The following is a 23543-nucleotide window of genomic DNA, read 5'->3' as shown; positions in this document are numbered from 1 at the left end:
GGGTACCATCAAACACTATTAGCCTTCAATTTTCATGAAACTTAATTATTAATCATTATTTTTTCCATTTTGAATCTTGCGTACACCACTTTTAACACTTGAATATAATTAATTGATGAACTAGTGGACTTACTCGTGTTAAATATGTAATATTTGTCCGGCTTACAGCTGTTTCAGTGCTTCACGCACCATCATCAGAACCTACTAGATCGCGGCGTCATCTCGAACTTCTCTGCCTGTTAAGTGGGTGTGTTTTATTGTTGGAAGGTGTTGAAGTGTGGAGTCGAATAGTGTGTGTGTACTGAAATTGATCTGTGTGTTGAGTTTTTGGTTCTTGGGTTGTGTGTGTAGGATTTCCATGTCCGTATTTATGTTATTGTATGTATGGTTAGTATTGATTATGTGATCGGCGTATGTAGATGTATTGTGTCCTCTGGTTATAGCTTTAATGTGTTCTTTGTAGCGTGTTTGGAATGATCTGCGACAAGTTCTACATAGGACAGACAGGCAGATCATTCCAAACACGCTACAAAGAACACATTAAAGCTATAACCAGAGGACACAATACATCTACATACGCCGATCACATAACCAATGCCAACCATACATACAATAACATAAATACGGACATGGAAATCCTACACACACAACCCAAGAACCAAAAACTCAACACACTAGAACAATATGAAATATACAAACACACTAAAACACACTCCGATCAAATCCTCAACACACAGATCAATTTCAGTACACACACATTATTCGACTCCACACTTCAACACCTTCCAACAATAAAACACACCCTCCTAACAGGCAGAGAAGTTCGAAATGACGCCGCGATCTAGTAGGCTCTGATGATGGTGCGTGAAGCACTGAAACAGCTGTAAGCCGGACAAATATTACATATTTAACACGAGTAAGTCCACTAGTTCATCAATTGTCATTTTTTCCTTTTTCCAAAGGAACAAAATAGACATTTGTCCTAAAATCCAGTGTCTGCTGATAACATTGATGATAACGGCAGTTGTGATATACCAGCATTAACAACAATGGTGGTGGTAGTAGTAATAGTAGCCTAGTGTGTAGTATGGATTGTACCAGCAGCTTCTTGAAGGACATAGATGGAGGCATCGCCATCAATCAGGGAAGTGCCCTGTATCATGTAGGCAGCTCGGAATTAGGGTCAGATGTCAGGCTTGCATGTTCCTGCAATACAAAGCAGTTTATAAATTTTGTTTCTTATTGAGATTCTAGTCCTGTAGCACTTAAGAGCAATTGCAGCTGATTCTCCCATCCCACATTAATTGCGGTCCTCTCGTACCCACTTGGTTTGTTCAACTCAAGTTAATGGGGGGAGGGGGGGTTTCTCTTAAGTTGCCTCATTACCATATTCCAATATCGGAGTCCCACATAATAGAAATGAAGGTATTCTATTCATTGTTGGAGTACTGCGTGGTTATGAAACGCTCTGGGAGCGCGGATTTACATATTGTAAGTGTGAATCAGGGGACTGTTGAATATTGAAAGTTGCCCAGCATAATGGAGTGGAAGTGTCCCACACTTGGTTGAGTAACATCCAGGGAAATGAATTGTTCCCGAGTCTTATGGTGCTATCTTCCAATCTTACGACCGGGCCTTGTTACCTCATTCCTTGTGAATTTTAATAATAAGGTTCTTAAGAGTTACATTTCTATTATGTGGTTTGTCACTGACGATAGTCTCCTCTAATGAGGTCCGTTTTCTTTTCTTCACGGCAGTTGAATGGGTGTAAACTGTAGTAGCTCGGCTGTAAAAGTGACTGTATTAAGAGACTTCCAGTGCATCAGCTGGAACATGAAGTTTTCTACTTTCGCATTTTCAGCTTGTTATAAGTGAAATTTCGCATGTAGTCATTAGCAGCGCTTCCGAGGGGCACTGCTGTGTGGCTCAAATATATTCGATTCAATTTATTTGGCCATTAGACATACAGTTTTAGGCTTCGACAGAATACATTGAAAAACATATAAATACATTTTTTTAAAACCACTAATAAAAGAAACAGTATGAAAACATGAAGTAATTTGAAACTTTTAAATTAAAGAAAACTAACTAAATTGCAATTAAACTTATTTATTAAAATACAATTTCATACAAATTTGTGTTGAAAAACTCAGCAACAGAATAAAAAGGAGTATTTAATAACCAATTGTAAAATCTAGTTTTGAAGCTATTGATTGGTAATTTATAATATTGACTTGGGAGCTCTTGTGTAAAATATGGGATATTAATTTGGTAATTTATAATATTGACTTGGGAGCTCTTGTGTAAAATATGGAATATTAATTTGTTCACTATTTCTAATTTCATGATCATGTATATTGGCCACTAATGAGTAATTGTCGATATTTTGTGGAGTGTAAAATACTAGATCGTATATATACAAATTTATGATTGTTAAAATCCGTGATTATCTGAAAAGTGGCCGACAATGTTCCAGATAGTTTGATTTACATAAAATTCTAATGGCTTTCATTTGTAAAATCAAGACGCTTCCAATTTTGGTTCCATTTCCCCAGAAAATTAGGGCATATCAGATTATCGACTGAAAGAAAGAAAAGTAGGCACATCTTAAATAGTTTTGAGAAACGCGAGTCGTTAATTTCTTTAACAAATATAAAACTCTTGATAGCTTTGTGCATATGTATTCGATGTGCTTATCCCATGTTAAACTGGAATCTATAAAAAGTCGTAGAAATTTTGTGTAGTTGAGTCTGTTGTCCTTATTTATTAGATAATTTAGGCTGAAAGTTATATTGATAGTTTTTTCTTGATTAAGCAAGAAACCATTAGATTCAAACCATAAAGCCATCTGTGATAATGTGTCGTTGTTGAGAGCATGTAATATAACACCTATTATCACGGCTCATAAACTTATTGACTGTTTTGTGTGAACAGCTCCAATATTTTTTAGTTGAAATTCGTGAGAGGACTATCGATATTGTTTTATGAAAGTAGGCCTAAATCTTTGCACAATGAAAGAAGTTATAAACATGCATACAGACAGTTTAGATATTCATGTAGCCTTGACATCAAATTGTATAATAATTGTGGAAAATCTTTTAAATAAACTCTAGTTTTTCACACAATTATTGTAATTTGATTTTTCTTTGTTCTAAGATTTCCTAAATATGTGGGATAAATGTGGAACCATAGAAAAATGTATAATTTGAAACGTAAATTGTAATTTAAATTGAAAAATAGTACATCTTGATTACACAACTTTTAACACTGTATCACTTCGGAATATGTATAAGAACTTTCTTGTGTTAAATTTTAACGTACTTTGTTAACATGTTTCGACCTATTTTCGGTCATCTTCGGAACTGGTCGTTGTTGGTCTTGGCGCCTCTTGTTTCCTGTGTGGGTGCGTTCGTAGTGTAGAGTCAAAGAGTGTATGTGTTTTGAAATTGAGTTGTGTGTTGAGAATATCGTTAGGGTATGTTTTCGTGTGTGTGTAACTCAACACACTAGAACAATATGAAATATATAGACACACGAAAACACACCCCAACGATATTCTCAACACACAACTCAATTTCAAAACACATACACTCTTTGACTCTACACTACGAACGCACCCACACAGGAAACAAGAGGCGCCAAGACCAACAACGACCAGTTCCGAAATGACCGAAAATAGGTCGAAACATGTTAACAAGGTACGTTAAAATTTAACACAAGAAAGTTCTTATCATACATATTCCGAAGTGAAAAATAGTAAAATATTTTTTTTAATTACTTATGAGCAGGGAAAGGATTTATATGTAAATACATATTTACTTATAAAGCTAATATAATTTATATTTTGCATTATCTTTATGTTTCACAATGTGTAGGGTTGAAAAATCCTACTTTTATTTTCCATATTTTTCCATATTTTAGAGTTTAGTACATATTTTCGTTAATTTCCATATATTTTCCATATTTCATATAAAACAGTCCATATTATATTAGGTTTAACAATAAAACAAAACAAAATTCCATTAACTTTTAAAAATACATTTCAACAATAGAGATTTAAACACATGTTCAGTAATCCCTTTAACATCAGAGTTATTTGAAAATTAGCAGTCCTATCAACAATGGGAAAGTAAGTTACAAAACTGTATTAATTTAATTTAAAATTTTTAACAGACTTCAGTTGTGCAGCTCAACAGTTAAATGCCAGTCAGAGTACACATAGGTTCAGTTTTGTAAATCATACTATAAAGACGGTAAATATGCCAAAAGTACGTCATTCAGTCAATTTAAAATCAAAACTAACAAGTTACATTTCAGAATTTAAAGAAGATGGTTTATCAACTGACAATAAAATATTATTTTGTAATTTGTGTCAGTGTGCAGTATCATCTACACAAAAGTTCCTGGTGCAACAACACATTACAACTAGTAAACATCAGGCCAACAAACAACTAAATTCCAAGCAGAGACAATTGTTTTTAACACAACCAACAACATCGAATGTAAGATCTGAGTTTAACATCGACCTGTGCCGTTCTCTCATCTCTGCTGATATTCCTCTCTACAAACTAAAGAATAAGGTCTTCAGGGAATTCCTTGAAAAATATACTCAACATACAATCCCGGATGAGTCAACACTTAGGAAGACGTATGCTCCATCCATCTACGATGAGACAATACAGAAGATAAGAGATGAAATTAAAGATAGTTCAATTTGGGTTTCCATTGATGAGACTCCCGACAAAGAAGGTAGACTTGTTGGTAATGTAGTTATCGGTTTGTTAAGTGAACAATATTCTGAACGAATTCTTTTACATTGTGATGTTCTAGAAAAGTGCAATAACAAAACTATAGTTAAACTGTTCAACGAAGCTATGGGTATCCTGTGGCCAAAGGGTATTATGTACGATAATGTGTTATTCTTTATTAGCGATGCTGCCCCTTATATGGTCAAAGCTGGACAAGCATTATCTGTTGTATATCCTAAATTGACTCATTTTACTTGTGTGGCGCATGCATTTCATTGTGTGGCAGAAGTGGTCAGAGACAATTTCCCTAAAGTAGATTTGTTGATTTCATCAGTGAAAAAAGTATTTCTCAAAGCTCCCAGTAGAGTTAACGTGTTGAAAGAAATGTACCCTGAAATTCCATTGCCACCAAAGCCAATTTTAACTAGATGGGGTACATGGCTAGAAGCAGTTGAATATTATGCCGAACATATAGACTCTATTAACAATGTTCTCCTTGCATTGGACTCTGAAGATGCAGTCTCAATTGATACTGCGAAAACAGTTACCTGTGACATAAGTGTGAAGAATGACTTAGCTCACATTCAGCATACATTTTCATGCATCATAAAAACGCTCAAAAGTCTCCAAAATAGGCACCTTTCACTATCTGAAAGTTTTGAAATTATAAATAGTACTGTGGAACAACTGAATCGTGGTAGAGGTAAAGTTGCAGATGCAGTAAGAGCTAAGGTGGACACTGTACTTTCAAAAAATCCTGGATATGAAGAACTACAAAAGGTTGTTGCTGTGATGAGTGGTGAATCAACAGTGAAGATTAACTTGGACTTATCCCCAGCAGACATTGTGAAATTGAATTATGTACCAGTTACTTCTTGTGACGTCGAACGCTCTTTTAGTCAGTATAAATCTATCCTCAGAGACAATAGAAGAAGATTCACTTTTCAGCACTTGAAAGAAATGTTTGTAACCTATTGTTATGGTAACAGACAATAAAAATTGTGTTTTGTTGAAACTACATTGGAAGATAAGGTACGTCCATTATATTTTTTGTTTAGTTTGATTAAAATGTACCAATATTTAACGTACATAGTCATTTTTTTATAATTTTAAGTCCATATTTAATTCCATATTTTGGTAAAAATCCATATTTAATTCCATATTTTGGTAAAAATAACTACATATATATTTACATATTTCATATATTTTTAGTCCATATAAATCCGTTCCCTGCTTATGAGATTATTGCCACTTAGGGAGTTAGCAGTTTAAATTATAAAACTCACGAAAAGAAAACACTGCAACAAGGACGGTCTGTTTAATAGTATTGTAAAGGAATAATCCTTCCGATTACTTAATTGTACAGTAAGTTGTATATCCATAATGCAAAATGATATTTATGAACTGTATATTTCTTTAAACTGGAAAGGACAAGTAATCATAAAAGATTAAAACCTATAATTTTGTTTATTGCCCTTTTAAGGATCTGTGAATTCTTTGGCGTTCTCTGTAATTTACCTCGCAGATGTGTAGAGGAGACAATTTTTATACAACTTTTTGTACTTTGAAAGTATATTTAGCAACGGTTTTAAAATGATATTCCAGTTTCAGGGCTACAGTTTTATATATGCCATAGCATTTCATTTACTGCGTATCTTAGAAAAAATAAATAAAAAAAAATGCAAACAGTAAAAAAAAAAAATAACATACTTATGGTCGATAAAGAGATATGTACATTTTATCTCACAGGAAATAGCGATTATAAGAGGAAAAACTAAATATAGATTCATTTCAGCACAAATATATGACTGTAGAAATAATGTTAGTAAAGTAACATGGACAAAAATACAATCTTAGTTCTTCCCTGAAGGAGTAAAAAACTCGTGCTCAGGGAGATATCTAAACACAAAGACAATTATTTGACACAAATTGGGTCAAGAAAAAAAAATTACAGGAATAAATTAAATTTAAAAATACAATTTCAATTTTAACAATTTAAGTCATACAAATACATATACATATTAAATCAATATATATTCTTTAAAAATTAAATTCCTAACGCTATTTTTTAAATTTCTGATACTAAAATTTTCCAAATTTGGGTATTTATCAATTATTTTATTGTATAACCTTGGACCAAAGTAGGTACCATTGCTCAGAGCTGTGCTTGTGAAATACTTTGGTTCCCCTAGTCGTATAAAATCGGATCTTTTAGTTCCATATTTATGATGATACAATTTGAATTTATTACAATGTTTTATGTATGAAGATTAATAAGGCAATATAATAAATCTGTTTAATTTTCAAAACATTAAAATCAGTAAACAAAAGCTCGGATGAGTAATCAATTGGTTTATTAAGGCATATTTTAATAATTCTTTTCTGAATAAGTATTACTGGAGTGAGATTAGTAATGCATGCATGTCCCCACCCTAAAATTCCATACTGGAGAATGGATTGAAATAAAGCTAAATAAATGAGACGTAAAATATTAATTGGTAAATATGACCGAAGTATAACAAAGATATAAATTGTTTTACGTAATCTATTGCATAAATATGTAATATGTTTGTTCCATCGTAAGTATTGGTCGATCGTAATGCCAAAATACTTAACATTGAAGATTCGGTTAATATGGGATATTCACAATTTTGAGAAGAACAATCTGAATATGAATTTTGATAACACATATTTAAATTCCTTAAGATCTGCGGCATTTTTATGTTTCTCCTGCTTTGTCCGCCAGAGGCCTCTGAGGTAGCTTCAATCGAAACTTCGATTTTCAGAGACATCTATTCTCAAAACTTGTAGAGCGAGAAACAGCTAGCTGATAATTTAGGGTTTCTTCATATGCTGTTAATCTAAAACTTTTGAACCTCTGTCTTCATTCTGTTTCTTGTATATTGCAGGCGGCAGGTCGGCACCAATGCAGCTATTTGATCAACCTGCAAAAGCAGGAGTTCTTGTTGCAAGGCGGAGACCACACCTGGCTCAAAGGGCTGTCACGCATCCCGCAGAAGCTGCGAGACCTGTATGACATCAACAAGATTCTTGCACACCGGCCTTGGCTTCTCAACAAGTCACACATTGAGGTAAGACGTCGTTAATTCATTTTCTGCGTCACCTGCATTCACCTGGTTCATGGCATTACATTAATGGGGATTAGAGTTCGATTCCTGACATCCAGCAAAATTTGTTATGGACAATTGTCTCTGAAGCAGGTTTTCTTTTATTGCACGTCAGTTAAATTTGATCACGTAAACTTCCATGATCCTCTGATTGAGGTTCTGGTTGATACATACCTCTATTGTCAGGCAGTATCTCACTTGACGATGTGTCAGAGGAAGAACAATTGTTTGTATGCATCTGAAATCTGATTAGTGTAATATGTAGCTAGTTAGTGATGTATGTAATGCAGGGGAAAAGGAACTGGCCACCCTATTCCATTATCTCCTGACCTAGTTTCCTCATAAGTGGTGCCTTGTTGGCATGCGACCATGAAACTTTTGATAGATATTGGTGCAGACACCTCGAATTTAACATTGTTTAAAGAAATTAGAAAAATCCGATGGGATTCGTAATTTTTATTCATGTTTATAAAGCTTAAAATCTCGCAAAAACTAAATTTTTAGAAAATTTTTGTTTGAGTCAAAAAGCGAAACGAGTGATAGAATACTGTGTAGACACGCGTATAAAACACTTTCTGAAAGAATTAGCATAATCGGTTGGAATTTATAGATTTTATTAACGTTTGTACGAATCACGTTTTTAGCCTGAGATCCGACGATTTTCCCACTTGGAAGTCATACACTAACAAACTTATATTTCTCCGCATTAATCTTTTGATAGATATTGGTGCAGACACCTCGAATTTAACATTTTTAAAAGAAATTAGAAAAATCCGATGGGATTCCTAATTTTTATTCATGTTTACAAAACTTAAAATCTCGCAAAAACTAAATTTTTAGAAAATTTTTGTTTTGAGTCAAAAAGCGAAACGAGTGATAGAATACTGTGTAGATACGCGTATTAAACGCTTTCGGAAAGAATTAGCACAATCGGTTGGAATTATAGATTTTATTAACGTTTACACGTGAGGTTCAGACCCGTTTTCGGACACTTGACTAAAAAAAAATACTTACATGGATAATAGTCCTCTGCATTGCTATTGGAATTGATACAGTGGCATAAGGTCAGGTTTTATTACCAACAGTAACTTGCGTCACCTTGAATATGAACTGACATACAAAGAGCCCACATAATATTTATGACCTACTCGGTTATTTTCAAAACTATGTCCCTGAACTGGTGGTGGCAGGATGTAGGTGATAAATGCTTGTAAGCTCTCTATGCCACCAGTAATCTGACACTGAACATAAAAAAGCAATAAACACTTCAGTATTATGCTCGAAGCTATAAAATAATTGTAAATCTAGTTACGATTATAATTTCATGTAGGCCTACTTGTATATGAAGCAATATATCATAGTATTACGTTTAAAAAATTCTCTCTCTCTCTCTTACTTACATAGAACGAATAGTATAAAAATGTTTGTGCATCTCGAATAAGAGACAGTAAGACGAAGTTGTAGTAATATTCTTTGGTACTGATATTTATCTCTTTCTGTATTAATTTTTCTATCTTTCGGTTTCCAAAAAATGGACTCAGCATAGAGGTACTACTCAGTAACTAGATTGTACATAGGCCTATGTGAACACGTAATTAAGTTTCGAAATGTTTGAGGGGAGAGGTGAGGGGAAGTGTGTTAAATGAGAGTTTAGAAGTAATTTTAAAAAATTGCATGTAGTGACTCTGATTTATTCCATTGCATTGCTAAATAAATATTAATATTTCTGTTTTTTTTTTTATAGATGCATGACCCTTATTTTAAAATCTGTTTACCAAAAGGACTTTTTTTCTTCGTCACTGAAAGGTCAACATTATCGTTCCTCTTGTGTAAAGATTTAAAGTATATATTTTTAATGTTGTTTTAAATGTATGATATGATATAGTAGAGCGTTTCTTACATGTAATGGTGGACCTCACATTTTTACCATTAACAATCATTACAAATAACACTTCTTTGCAGTATATTTTAATACACACTACCCTAATCCCACTAGCTATCTCCCCTCTTCCTGCTCAGTCCATCGTCTATTTAATACTTATCCTACCTTATTTTTGATATTCATTATTTATTCACTAGTTCACATATACCTTACTGTTTATACCAGTTCTCTTCTACAGCTGATTCATTATTCATTTCGCTATTCACTATAATAACTTATGTGCACCATCAGTAATTCTTACTATTCACACCTTCATTACTCTGATGCCTTGATATTAATCTTTCCATCTACTCTTTTCTTGATCTTTTACTACTTCACTAATATTGGTCAGTTATTAACTCGAAAAATACTATTCACTAGCCTTTTTTTACCTTAGTAAAACAGGTCGTTATCATCACTGATCTCTATCTCTTTCACTGATCACTCCTAAAACAGATCGTTATCATAACTTATCTCTGCCTCTTTCACTGATAATTCTTAAAACAAGTCGTTATCATAACTGATCTCTACCTCTTTCACTGATCGCTCCTAAAACAGGTAGTTATCATCACTGATCTCTGCCACTATCACTGATCACTCCTAAAACAGGTAGTTATCATCACTGATCTCTGCCTCTTTCACTGATAATTCTTAAAACAAGTCGTTATCATAACTGATCTCTACCTCTTTCACTGATCACTCCTAAAACAGGTAGTTATCATCACTGATCTCTACCTCTTTCACTGATCACTCCTAAAACAGGTAGTTATCATCACTGATCTCTGCCTCTTTCACTGATCATTCTTAAAACAAGTCGTTACCATAACTGATCTCGACCTCGTTCACTGATCACTGCTAAAACAGGTAGTTATCATCACTGATCTCTACCTCTTTCACTGATCACTCCTAAAACAGGTAGTTATCATCACTGATCTCTGCCTCTTTCACTGATCATTCTTAAAACAAGTCGTTATCATAACTGATCTCTACCTCTTTCACTGCACTCCTAAAACAGGTAGTTATCATCACTGATCTCTACCTCTTTCACAGATCATTCCTAAAACAGGTAGTTATCATCACTGATCTCTACCTCTTTCACTGATCATTCTTAAAACAAGTCGTTATCATAACTGATTTCTACCTCTTTCACAGATCATTCCTAAAACAGGTCGTTATCATAACTTATCTCTACCTCTTTCACTGATCACTCCTAAAACAGGTCGTTATCATAACATCTTCTACCTCTTTCACTGATCATTCCTAAAACAGGTCGTTATCATAACTGATCTCTACCTCTTTCACTGATCACTCCTAAAACAGGTCGTTATCATAACATCTTCTACCTCTTTCACTGATCATTCCTAAAACAGGTCGTTATCATAACTGATCTCTACCTCTTTCACTGATCACTCCTAAAACAGGTCGTTATCATAACATCTTCTACCTCTTTCACTGATCATTCCTAAAACAGGTCGTTATCATAACTGATCTCTACCTCTTTCACTGATCACTCCTAAAACAGGTCGTTATCATAACATCTTCTACCTCTTTCACAGATCATTCCTAAAACAGGTCGTTATCATAACATCTTCTACCTCTTTCACTGATCATTCCTAAAACAGGTCGTTATCATAACATCTTCTACCTCTTTCACTGATCATTCCTAAAACAGGTCGTTATCATAACTGATCTCTACCTCTTTCACTGATCACTCCTAAAACAGGTCGTTATCATAACATCTTCTACCTCTTTCACTGATCATTCCTAAAACAGGTCGTTATCATAACTGATCTCTACCTCTTTCACTGATCATTCCTAAAACAGGTCGTTATCATAACATCTTCTACCTCTTTCACTGATCATTCCTAAAACAGGTCGTTATCATAACTGATCTCTACCTCTTTCACTGATCATTCTTAAAACAAGTCGTTATCATAACTGATCTCTACCTCTTTCACTGATCACTCCTAAAACAGGTCGTTATCATAACATCTTCTACCTCTTTCACTGATCATTCCTAAAACAGGTCGTTATCATAACTGATCTCTACCTCTTTCACTGATCACTCTTAAAACAGGTCGTTATCATAACATCTTCTACCTCTTTCACTGATCATTCCTAAAACAGGTCGTTATAATCACTGATGTCTACCTCTTTCACTGATCATTCCTAAAACAGGTCGTTATAATCACTGATGTCTGCCTCTTTCACAGATCATTCCTAAAACAGGTCGTCATCATCACTGATCTCTACCTATTTCACTGATCACTCCTAAAACAGGTTGTTATCATCACTGATCTCTACCTCTTTCACTGACCACTCCTCCCCCTTCTTCGTAGCTAGCACTTTCTTCACTCGCTTGTCTTCCTTATACTATCTAATCTCGTCTCCCCCATCATATTTTTCATCAATTTTCGTTATCCCCAACGGCTCACTTAACGATAGATTTAATTCCTCAAATTTTTTTACCATCATGCTTCTAAAATCTTCAATATCCGCAACAGACACTGCCTTTGAGTCTTTTAAATTACTTCTTTCAATCCCACCCTTATTACTATCACTTCCGCCCCCATTTTCACATCCCGACTCATGGATTAGCTTTATCCCATCACTCGTCTTCTTTCTGTTTTTAATCTAAGTATAAGTTAGACAGTAATAGTAAAAGATTGAAGCGAAATAATAACAGTTAACATTTTCCTCTCTCATGAGATATAAATGTTAGCTGAGAGCTTCAGTAACGTTTGGTTATTTCTCTTCTGCAGAAGCTGACAAAAGGGAAGGATAGCTGGTCGTTGGCCGAAGTAGTGCATGCTATTGTACTACTAGCTCACTTCCACTCGCTCTCAAGCTTCGTGTTTGGCTGTGGAGTGAACGAGGAGCTGGATCAAGATGGCGGCCACCACAACGGCTCATCTGATTCTGTCCCTCCTCTTGGATCTTCACCTCGATCTGTACCCAGCCCAACTCCTCCGCTAAGCACTGTCCCATCAAGTAGAGATGGTAAGTACAAGCTGAGAAGTGGATTAGGTTATAATAAGAGACTCATTAACTGACTCTGTACCACGATCGTAAACATCTGCTCTGCATTCTCTATCTTAATCCCTGAACAGTCTAACAGAGTTCAGCAGTGTTTTACGCATACTAATTTTCATTATTATACAAGATACAGTAATGGAGGAAAAAAAATGTTGAGTATTTCCAAAATTTTACTGCTGTAAGCTGTACCTAACCCCATAACCATGTGTATCATACTTCACTAGATTTTGTGTTCATATATTTGTTCTTAATAACCTGAAGATGATCTAATAAGGTCGAAAACGTTTGTTAAATAAAATATTCACAACACAATATAATGAGTCATTTCATATTGGAGTGAAAAATGGCAAGTTGTAGCCGATTTAAGTGAACACCATATTTTAACGTTTTGGTGGCTACTTCATTCACACACAACCCCCAGAATGTCTGGAGGACCACACCTGCTGTTGGTCGACGGGTCCATTGGACCTAGCTGGGAGATCTTGTTGATCACCAGCTTTCCCTCCTTAAGCCACTGGAGGACGATTTTAGTGCCATAGCAGGTCAGCACTAGGAACAGAAAAGTAGAAAGAGGAGGAAGGAAAGGGAAATGAACCCCTAGGCCTCGAATGCTCTAATGCTGTCGAGGTCGAAGAAAGTAAGAGTTCAGTCAGAGGACTGGATAGGAAAGGGTAAAGAGGGAATTAGGTATTGGTTAGAGGAAAATTATACTTAGACTTCAACAAACAGAATTTGATAACACAATCCCAAGGGAAAAAATGGAACTCTCTGCATCAAAATCCACAGTTAATTTCCGATTTACCACGAAAATCGTCTGTAGCTGCATTTAGATTAGCAACAGGTCATGATTGTTTGGCCAAACACCTGCATAGAATTGGAATATATCAGTCCCCTAACTGCCCATTGTGCAACTCAAACCAAGAAATGGATTCGGAACACCTCAAAATCTGTGCTTCAGTGGCTCATCATGATAATATCTTTGAAAAATATTGGAGTGCAAGAGGTCAAATGACTTTATTGTCAAACGCCTGGCATTAGAAAACAACAACAACATATAATGAGTCATTAACCCATCACCTATTAGACAGAACCAACTTTGAATTCGGTCACTCGTGATATCTATTTGACTTACCTGAAAACATGACTATGAAGTTTCCTGTAAGGTTGTAAGCTGGGCGGTAACTGTTCATTATTCATTTGTATTTCAACTAAAGCTTCGCTCTGAAAGTAATTAATGAATTTGATTGGTTATTCGCAGGGGAGCAGTGGCTGGCCTCCATGTCGCCCGTGGAGCAGGAGGTGGGAGTGGAGATGCTCATGCAGCGGATGAAGAGCTTGTCGGAGAGGGCAGAGGAATTCTCGCAGGAAGAGAAGACCAAGAGGTTTGAGCACGTTGAGAACCAAAGCGTGGAACTGTCGCCAGGTCTTGAGCCACTGACACAGCTCAAGGCAGACATCGGCCATTTTGTCGATGACCCCACCTTTCTGTACCAAGACTTTGCACGGCGTGGTGAAGTCTCGGACATCCCCACCTTCAGGGTGCAGGTCAGTACCTTAAGAAAACTCACATACATACAATATAATTATGCTGTACTAATTTTCATTGTCTGAATTGACGAAATCGGATTTTTTTTTAAGAAGAGCATGCAGACTAAAGGATTAAACTATATGTACAGATCCAGGAAATAAACTTTAGGTAGCCCTTGTTTCTGGGTTGTACCTATATGACAAAATGGAGAACTTGCTGGCCTTTTTTCTGAAAGTTCTTCCTCCTCCTCCTTCCAAAGAGGCATATTGTCTATTCTTCTTTAATAAGTTGCCTCTAGATTACTTCTGTTTACCAATTGGTACTTAATATAGTCCCGTTGCTCTAATTTCCAGCAGCCAATCACGTTGCAGGTTGGCTACATTTAAACGTGTGCGTCTTGTGATTCGCTGATGAAGATGTTAAGCATTTCCTAAGGCTGGATAAATACTTAATATAATCGCCCGCCATTTTGGCTCTTTCGTTGGTGTTCGCAGAAAGCACACAAGGACGTTATTTGTCGCTCAATTATTTGCTGAATTAGAGTGCGTTTGATTTATTATCATAGGAGCTACGACATGATAATGTTTAACGGTGTGGCAAATAGATCCCTCGTCTGGTAGCTCGGCAACGAAAGAACAAAAATGGGGAATGATACTACCTACCTAGACTTTATAGAGCCTTCACTTCCTAAGACGTAAGCAAAGAGGAGGAGTCACGCCGGGAATAACAGTGTCGCGACTATACTTTTGTTATTCTTCCATTGTCCATGTGGCTTACATGATCATTCTATTCATTTTTCTGTTTTTCATCCATTCTGTTATCTCTTCAGTCTTCAATTCCTGCCTGATTTTTTTCATATCTAATTCTATTTTCAATTGAGTGACTCAGTGCCAGAGTTGCCTAATCCACAAATTTTTAAGCCTCAAATTTCAGCATAAAATTACTAAAATTCTTCATTTATGTCTGCCAAAGTACATGTACTAGATAAATATTAGATGATAGTAAATGAGAAATAATTTCCAATTGAGAGCATATAATTTTAACAAACGACGTCTAAGTTTAGACTTTGATAACTTTTTTCAACGTAAATGTGGTTTAGGCAACTCTGGCACTGAGTCACTCAATTGTTCTTAAGACTTTCATTTCAGCGATTTGTAACATGTCTTGTCTTTGATGTATCAGGTCTGGTTTCAGCTGCAAAAATCAGTCTCATCGATTTATAAATCCTTACTTTTGCCTCAGATCTTTATGTGTGTTGTGACAAATTGTATCCTTTAAATAAAACCTGAAAATCTGTTAGCTTTGCTCACTTCAAGAGATACTTCTTCATCTAAACATCCATAACTGGTTTTGTTGGTACCCAAGTATTGCGAGTTGTTCCCAATAAATTAGCATGTTGTGATCTCGGAGATAATGTTGAAAGCTTTGAAATGTTTAAACAACAGTTAAGTTGAGTAATCTTTCTGCCTTTTAAATAAATTTTAATACTTTTTTCTGTAGTAAAATTAAAGGATAAAGGATGGATTTATAAGTTCCACCCCAACCTACTGTATAATACCATACATAAATATAAATTGAAATAATGCTAAATAAATTGTACGTAAACAGTTAATTGACAAAATATTTCTTAGAACAACAAAGTATTACAATTTTTTACGTAATTTATTACAAATATACCGTAATGAATATGATTCTTCCATTTTAAATGATTATCAATAATTATACCGAAGTATTTAACCTCATTAACTTCATTAATATTTGAATAATTGCAATTTATATCGGAACAGTCAAAATTATGCATTTTAATTTTTAGTATGGATGAAATTGGTTTATTACCTTTATTATATTTAAAGAAAATGGGATAATTGCATAACTAATGTAATGTTTTCTTTATTTCCAGGATTACTCGTGGGATGATCATGGATACTCACTAGTCAATAGGTTATATAATGACGTCGGTAACTTACTGGACGAAAAATTCAAGACTGCTTACAATCTTACATATTACACTATGGGTGGAAGAAAAGATGTGGATACGTCACGTTTCAGGCGTGCCATCTGGAACTACATCCAATGCATGTTTGGCATCAGGTAAGGCTCATTTAGATTAATACAGTGTTCATAAAGTCTTGGTACTCAAAGTTGTAAAATTAGTTCATTCAGTCTCTCAGTTGTAGCTGATTTAAATATTAATTCTTTTAAAGGATCGTTAAAACCGAAAAATCTGAAAATTTCAATATCATAATGAAAATAATAAGTGATTAAAATTTCTTTGAAATCGGATAAAAATTGTGGAAATTTTAAAACTCAGTAGCACATACCTTAAGAAAGAAATATGACAACACTGCATAACGAACAGGCATGCACTATATGATTTATTATGTTTCGGGCCAGTCACGAATTTGGAGAGAGTGTGATTGAGACTGCCCAAGCTTGGCGAGAACTATACGTGTATTGGGATAGTTATACCATTTTTGGCTGGTTTTTATTCAAAGGATTTAGTTTTTTCAGTAACTAACGGGGATTTCTGTAATCCTACTTAAAAACATGTTTGAGTAACTATATAATACGATGCTTGGAAGGGAACTTAGTATGTATTTGTTGGTTAAAGGCATGATGACTACGATTATGGTGAGGTGAACCAATTGCTGGAACGATCATTGAAGGCATTCATCAAGTCTGCGTGCTGTTACCCAGAGAGAGTTACAAAGAAAGACTATGATCGTGTTCTGCGAGAGTTCAAGCACAGTGAGAAGGTAATTATTTGCAACCCATTTATGAATTCTTGGTCCTTACTAATGATCTGATGGCATTTCATATTTTGGGTATAAGTATAGTTGAAGATTCAGTACAGTTTTAGATTTGAACTGGACTCGCTAGAATTATTTTTCTCATAGCCACCATTGGTGACAAGTCAGATAAATGCAATTGAAAAATGATCTTGTAAAAGAAAATTGATTTCACACTATAAATATAAATACATAGAGACACACACATACACAGGGTGAACCGTAAGTAATGTCATTAATTTCAGTGGGTTATTCTTTGAGATACTTCAAACGAAAAAGTTTAATTCAATTTTGCTCCCTTTCCGAGATCAAAATTATTTTACATTAAACACTTCATAGCGTGTTTTGGGAAACCCATTGATTTAATTCCCAATATGCCGGTCAATTTAATTATGAAAGTTCTTTCAATCATTTATTATCATAATACACTGCTTTCTTAAATTGACTGAGCATAATGGAAATTAAATCAATGACTTTCCCAAAACACGCTATGAAATTTTCGTATAAAACAATTTTTTTCTCTAAAAGAAAGCAAGAAATAAGCAAAATAGTATTAAACATTTTTGTTTGGAATATCGCAAAGAATAACCACTTGAAATTAATGACATTACTTACGGTTATTTTTTAAAATAAACTATATATTCTATATTAAAGATTAAGATTTCAGAATATGTTGTTCAGATGGGAGAACTATACATGCATGCAAAGTTTCAGAGCAAAAGTAGTGTAAGTCAAAATTGGGTAATGAGGTTTAAAGTAAGAATTCTGTAAAATACAATGCAAAGTAGCAATTAATATGTCCTTCTTGCTATCCACTGACTACTAATAGTTTAAATAAATTGAATATTAATTGCTACTGTTAATATTATGAGACTTGAATGTAATATGGAGTTCCTGTGGATAGGTTACAAGCCTGTCGCACAGTAGTCCAGTGGTAGGGCTGCTACCTTAATAGCCTTGTGGACAGGCGTTTATATGGCATTTCCTCCATATGTTTGCCGACGATCAGGTTATTATGGCTAAAACAGAGGATGCTTTACAAAGAGCCATTTATAATTTGCAAATAATCGCCTCTGATTTCAATATGGAAATCTCAAAAGAGAAAACAAAAGTCATGGCATTTTCGGGAGAGAACCCAATTCCAAGTAAGATCATGATAAATAATACTTTAATTGAACGTGTTAACTCATTTAACTATTTAGGTTATAACCTCTCTTACATCACTGATGAAGATATGTCGAAAAAAATATCTAGATTTATAAAAATCACTGGCGTCATTAATGCCGTCTTCAAATCCTCCCATGTTCAGAAACATACAAGGCTAAAGGTATATAAAACACTAGCTCGACCAGTCCTCACCTACGGTAGCGAGGCATGGACAATCAGAAAAGCTGATGAGCAAAGGCTGACGACAGCGGAAATGAGGTTCATGAGACGAACAGCGGGATGCTCTTTGCTGGAACACCGTAAAAATGTGGACATATTGCAGGAACTCAAAATGGATCCTATAGTTAATTTTGTTCAACAATATCGACTTCAGTGGAAAAAACATGTCGAAAGGATGGATCGCACTAGATGGCCTAAACAGATTCTTACTTATGTACCAAGAGGAAAGAGGAAATTGGGAAGACCACGAAAGCGCTGGCATGAGACCGTAGCAGATCCTGTAGGGTCTAATACGTGAGGGATATGATGATGATTAATTGCTACTTTGCGCTGTATTTTACAGAATGTTCACTTTAACCCTCATTACCCATTCTTGACTTACACCACTACTGCTCTGAACGGCTCAAATCATCTTAAGTATTTTTCGAGTTATCGTGTAAACATAATCCAGCTGAATAAAATATTTCACAAATTTTCATAATTAAAAAAGACTACTAGGTTTTCAATAACATTAAACTTGCTTAGCGACGTACAATAGTGTAAATTAAGCATGCTAATTTTTGTTTCCAAGGGACGTATAGATTCTGAGGAAAGAAAGTTGAAATACAGTAAAATTATACTAGCAAAAGGTTTACCTTTCACCTTAACTGTCTCATAGTATGACGGAAAACCTGTAAAGATGACAAAAATATTCTTTACAATAAAGCATAGTTTATCACATTTGCTGTATTAAAAATAATACCAGTTTTCACTAACAAAACGAAAAACGTAGATCACTGGCTATGACGTATTTTTTTTTTTTTTTTCACTGATCAGAAATGATTGCCCTGCTGTAGACTACACAGATTAACAAAAATTATTAACCAGTTGAAAGAAGAAATTGAGTTGTGTTTTAAAGTTTGGGAATTGTGGAATGAACAAGTATAAAACAGTAGCTTCGGTTCAAGAATTGCAAATGCCTATATGTGGTTATTTTTTTTGGTTGCAGGTACATGTTAACCTCATGGTCCTGGAGGCACGCATGCAGGCCGAACTGCTATATGCATTGCGTGCCATCATGCGTTACATGACGTAGGTGAAGCGTCAGTGCAGCCAGTATGGTGCGTCTAAAACTTTTACTTGCTGGTGTCAATGCGTTGGTGGGTGAAGTGCTTTGTGGATTGAAGCTAAAGACAGGCACGAGGAATGGAGGAACAAAAGAAGAAGAAGAAGACATTTCTACTATCACAATAATTAATTAATCAAATTATCATATATAAAAATGATTTAGTAAGATGAAAGATATACATGTACTATTAAAACAGAGTAAGTTTAAAAGAAAAAAATGTCAGACCTAGCCACTTCATATATTTCCCTCTCCCCCTTGTAGAATTTTTGGTAAGGATGGGTGCTAAACAGTTGGCAGAGGGGACAGTTGTGTGTTGTGCGTGTACATAGTGAATACCCCTTCCCTCCCTCTTCTCTCGGTCCCCTTCCTTTCCCGCGTCCCTTGTAATCCCTGATATTTTCTGCACTGCACAAAGAAATACATAAATCTACACATGATTGACTGTGATCCGTTCTCAGTAGAAAATTAATTGTGCGTAACTGTTGCCCTTCCATTTGAGCCCATCTCTCTGCGGTTTTAGTGATTATTTACTTCCCTTTAAATTCCAAAGCTTGTGCATGTTTTAGTTGTTCATTTGATGTCACAAAGATGTCGACCTCTTGGCTCAAGTAGTCCCTTCCTCAACAACATTGTTGCTGTTTGTAATTATAACCAATGGTGAACAGCGCCGACCAGTGTAGTCTCTGTAGATGTCAAGAGGTGATACTTAATGTTAACATAGATTAGATCAGCGTCATCTTCTAGCATTGCATGATGGTATTGGAAGAACTGAGAAACCGTAGAGATTTGGGCTCTTTTCGGAAAAAAAAAAGTTTCATTTTATGTGAAGATATATTTTTTTCTGCCAAGTTTTTTCAAGGCTTCTTAGGTTTAAAGTGGTCTAGTTACTAAGTAAAAGTTTAAATAACAAAATTAAAAAAGAGAAATTTAATTGCCTCGTAAATGAAAGAGAACTTGATTTACATAACAATGTGTTATATTGGAAATAGTAACAATTTACGTATGTAATAATATCGCTTCAATGAAGCTTTGTATGTGAATGTAGTTGAAACCATTAATCCATTAATTAATATTGTACTTGGAAAGCGTGGAGGCTTGTCTGATCTGTCCTAGGAATGCTTTAGATTAACAGACTTAAAAGCTGTAAAATCTCGTATTTTCTGAGAGCATTCGATTTGTATTCAGAGGATTTGATGTGATACTGGATTTATTAAAGCTTGGTTGCAATCTGGCTTCTGATGTGATGAAACCTTCCTAAGACAGACACGAGATACGCAGAATGTTAAGATTTGCTTGCATGATGATGATGGTGATGATTGATGAAAGAGATTCCTCCCATTTCATTGACTGTTGGGAGGATTCAGAGTCGTAGACTAACCACCAGCTCGTTATATCTTAAGATCTCTATTACATGAGTTGCAGTAACTCTCTTCTCACTGTGAAACAAATCAACTAATTCGTCCTTTTTAAGTCTTGTGTTGCCTCAGTCATCTTTTCCCTTATTTTATTCGGAAAAAAAAAAAAAAATCATTGAACAGTAAAAGTCAAGAGAAATTCATAAACGTGTTCTAATTTATATTTTTCTTACAAGTTTCTTGTGACTTGTAACACTTGTATCCCCACTCATGTTCACAGCAAGATCTCGATGACTGTACAATTCAGAATTGTGCTGCTTTCAAAGATTGGTTGCTTGGTGCCCACATGCAGTCTTATCTTATTGCATCTTAAGCAATTTATGTTTTAAAGTTAGTAAGAGAAAATATTTTAACTAATCTGAGGGAAATTTCAGATTTATGACTCGTAAGTTGTTTCACTTACATGACACCAAACAGAAAATTTTATCTTGCAAAATTGCACGATTTTTACAAAAACTTCTAAATTGTGATTTTCAGTGCCCGGATTTAAGTGCATTATAAACTAAAACTGATATGAACTGTATTTGGGTAAGCGTGGTGTATATTACGGTTGAGAATGTTTACAACGTTACAAAGTTTGAATCTTCAAAAGCATCTGTGATTGGTCACAATATGCGTTGCTTCTCACCATTGCTAAGTATTAAGATAGAAAGTAGCAATACTACGTTTTAGTGCATTTAAATTCAGATCCTGGTGGTTTCAGATAAATGAGACTAAACCGAAATTTTTTGTTCAGTACTGCGAAAATGTTTTCAGTGGCACAAGAACGAAAGAAAACCTATAAGTCATTGCATTTGTGAATTTTCTTAATGCAACTCTCACATTATTGTGAATAATCTTAGCACCAGGGGAAATTTTTCGAAAAAAGGAATTCAAGAATTTTATTGATAGGTAGTAACAATACAGAAAAAGTAGGTCAAAATTGTAGCATATCAGAACAATCAGTGACTGCCCATCAGTCGTCTTTTGGGCGTTCTTGACTCTTTATTAAATTATTAGACTGTATTAAAAAAGGAAATGAATTTAAGAAGTATATGAAATCTTGAAACTCTTTTAATAAGACCCTACTGACATAGACAATTTTAAATTGCAAAATGACTGCCCATCGGTCATCTTTTGGACGTTCTTGACTCTTTATTAAATTATTAAACTGTATTAAAAAAGGAAATGAATTTAAGAAGTGTATGAAATCTTGAAACTCTTTTAATAAGACCCTACTGACATAGATAATTTGAAACTGCAAAATGAAAATGATTTTGTGAAACAAAATGGTCCATTTGAATTAGTACCAGATCCTTGTGGTTTTAGATAAATGAGACCAAACCGAAATTTTTTGTTCAATACCGCAAAAATGTTGTCAGTGACACAAGAACGAAAGAAAACCTGTGAATTTTCGTATTGCAACTCTCACATTATTATGAATAATCTTAACACCAGGGGAAATTTTTAGAAAAAAAGAATTCAAGAATTTTATTGATGTGTAGTAACAATACAGAAAAAGTAGGTCAAGATGGTTGCATAACAGAACAATCAGTGACTGCCCATCAGTCATCTTTTGGACGTTCTTGACTCTTTATTAAATTATTAGACTGTTTCAAGTTGTCTCTGCATTGTATCCTACAGACGTTAACGGAAATTAAAAAAGGAAATGAATTTAAGAAGTGTATGAAATCTTGAAACTCTTTTAATAAGATCCTACTGACATAGACAATTTGACACTGCAAAATGAAAATGATTTTGTGAAACAAAATGATCCATTTCAATTAGTACCAGTCTGTATTTTCAAAGACTGGGATGTCATTTAGGAGTATTATGCGAAGATTTATGGACATTAAAATTACAGACAAAAGTTTGAAGTAATTTCCCAGACAAGACTGTTTTCTAGTAGCACTATGGCAACCCTCACAATTCAGAATCGCATAGTCAACGATTGTGAATATTTGTTTTGATCTTTCTTTTGGCTGCACGTTGCACAAATTCAAGATATGGAATAGATGTAGGCGTGTTACAAGACGACCATTTTTTTTTTTTCGGGAGCTGTAGCGAGTTTGTTAGCTCTCTATTATAGTGTTCTTCTTCCCTCATCCCTCCCCCCTTGTGTGATCTCAGTATTACCTTTAGATTGGAACATGATTTATACTTTGTAATATTAATAATGATAATAATAAAAATTTGTTTTATTATTAACATAATATATTTCTTGGATTAATTGTATAGGCTTAAAATGTGCATGGAAATGTTATAATGCCAAATTGCCTTGGTCACACACGAAAAAAAAAAAAAAACCACACACAATATGTTTGTTGTAATTGATTTTCAACTTTTTATTGAGTGAGATGATTTTTTAAACAATGCGCATTAATTTAATTTTTATGCTGTTGCATTACATACTATGAGATGGGGAATATTTTTCCTCCTAATGAACTGGCCTAGATGTTTGAAGAATATTAAACATTTTAGATTATTTTATATTGCGTATTAACA

General features: G+C 34.6%; 1 protein-coding gene across 1 annotated transcript in view; it reads left to right on the top strand.

Moving 5' to 3' along the window:
• Sesn (Sestrin) overlaps positions 1-21913 on the top strand; it is a 66377-nt gene extending 44464 nt beyond the window's left edge. The window contains exons 3-8 of the mRNA XM_069824450.1: positions 7658-7840; positions 12560-12797; positions 14092-14378; positions 16262-16452; positions 16973-17117; positions 19525-21913. Of these exons, the coding sequence (XP_069680551.1) occupies positions 7658-7840; positions 12560-12797; positions 14092-14378; positions 16262-16452; positions 16973-17117; positions 19525-19611 (1131 nt within the window). The 3' untranslated portion in view covers positions 19612-21913. The remainder of the gene's footprint in view (positions 1-7657; positions 7841-12559; positions 12798-14091; positions 14379-16261; positions 16453-16972; positions 17118-19524) is intronic.
• Positions 21914-23543: the final 1630 nt, after the last annotated feature.

The sequence above is a fragment of the Periplaneta americana genome, chromosome 4 (assembly GCF_040183065.1).
Source record: "Periplaneta americana isolate PAMFEO1 chromosome 4, P.americana_PAMFEO1_priV1, whole genome shotgun sequence".
NCBI lineage: Eukaryota > Metazoa > Arthropoda > Insecta > Blattodea > Blattidae > Periplaneta > Periplaneta americana.
The sequence above is the reverse complement of the archived record's forward strand: the minus strand, read 5'-3'. Positions and strand labels throughout refer to the sequence as shown.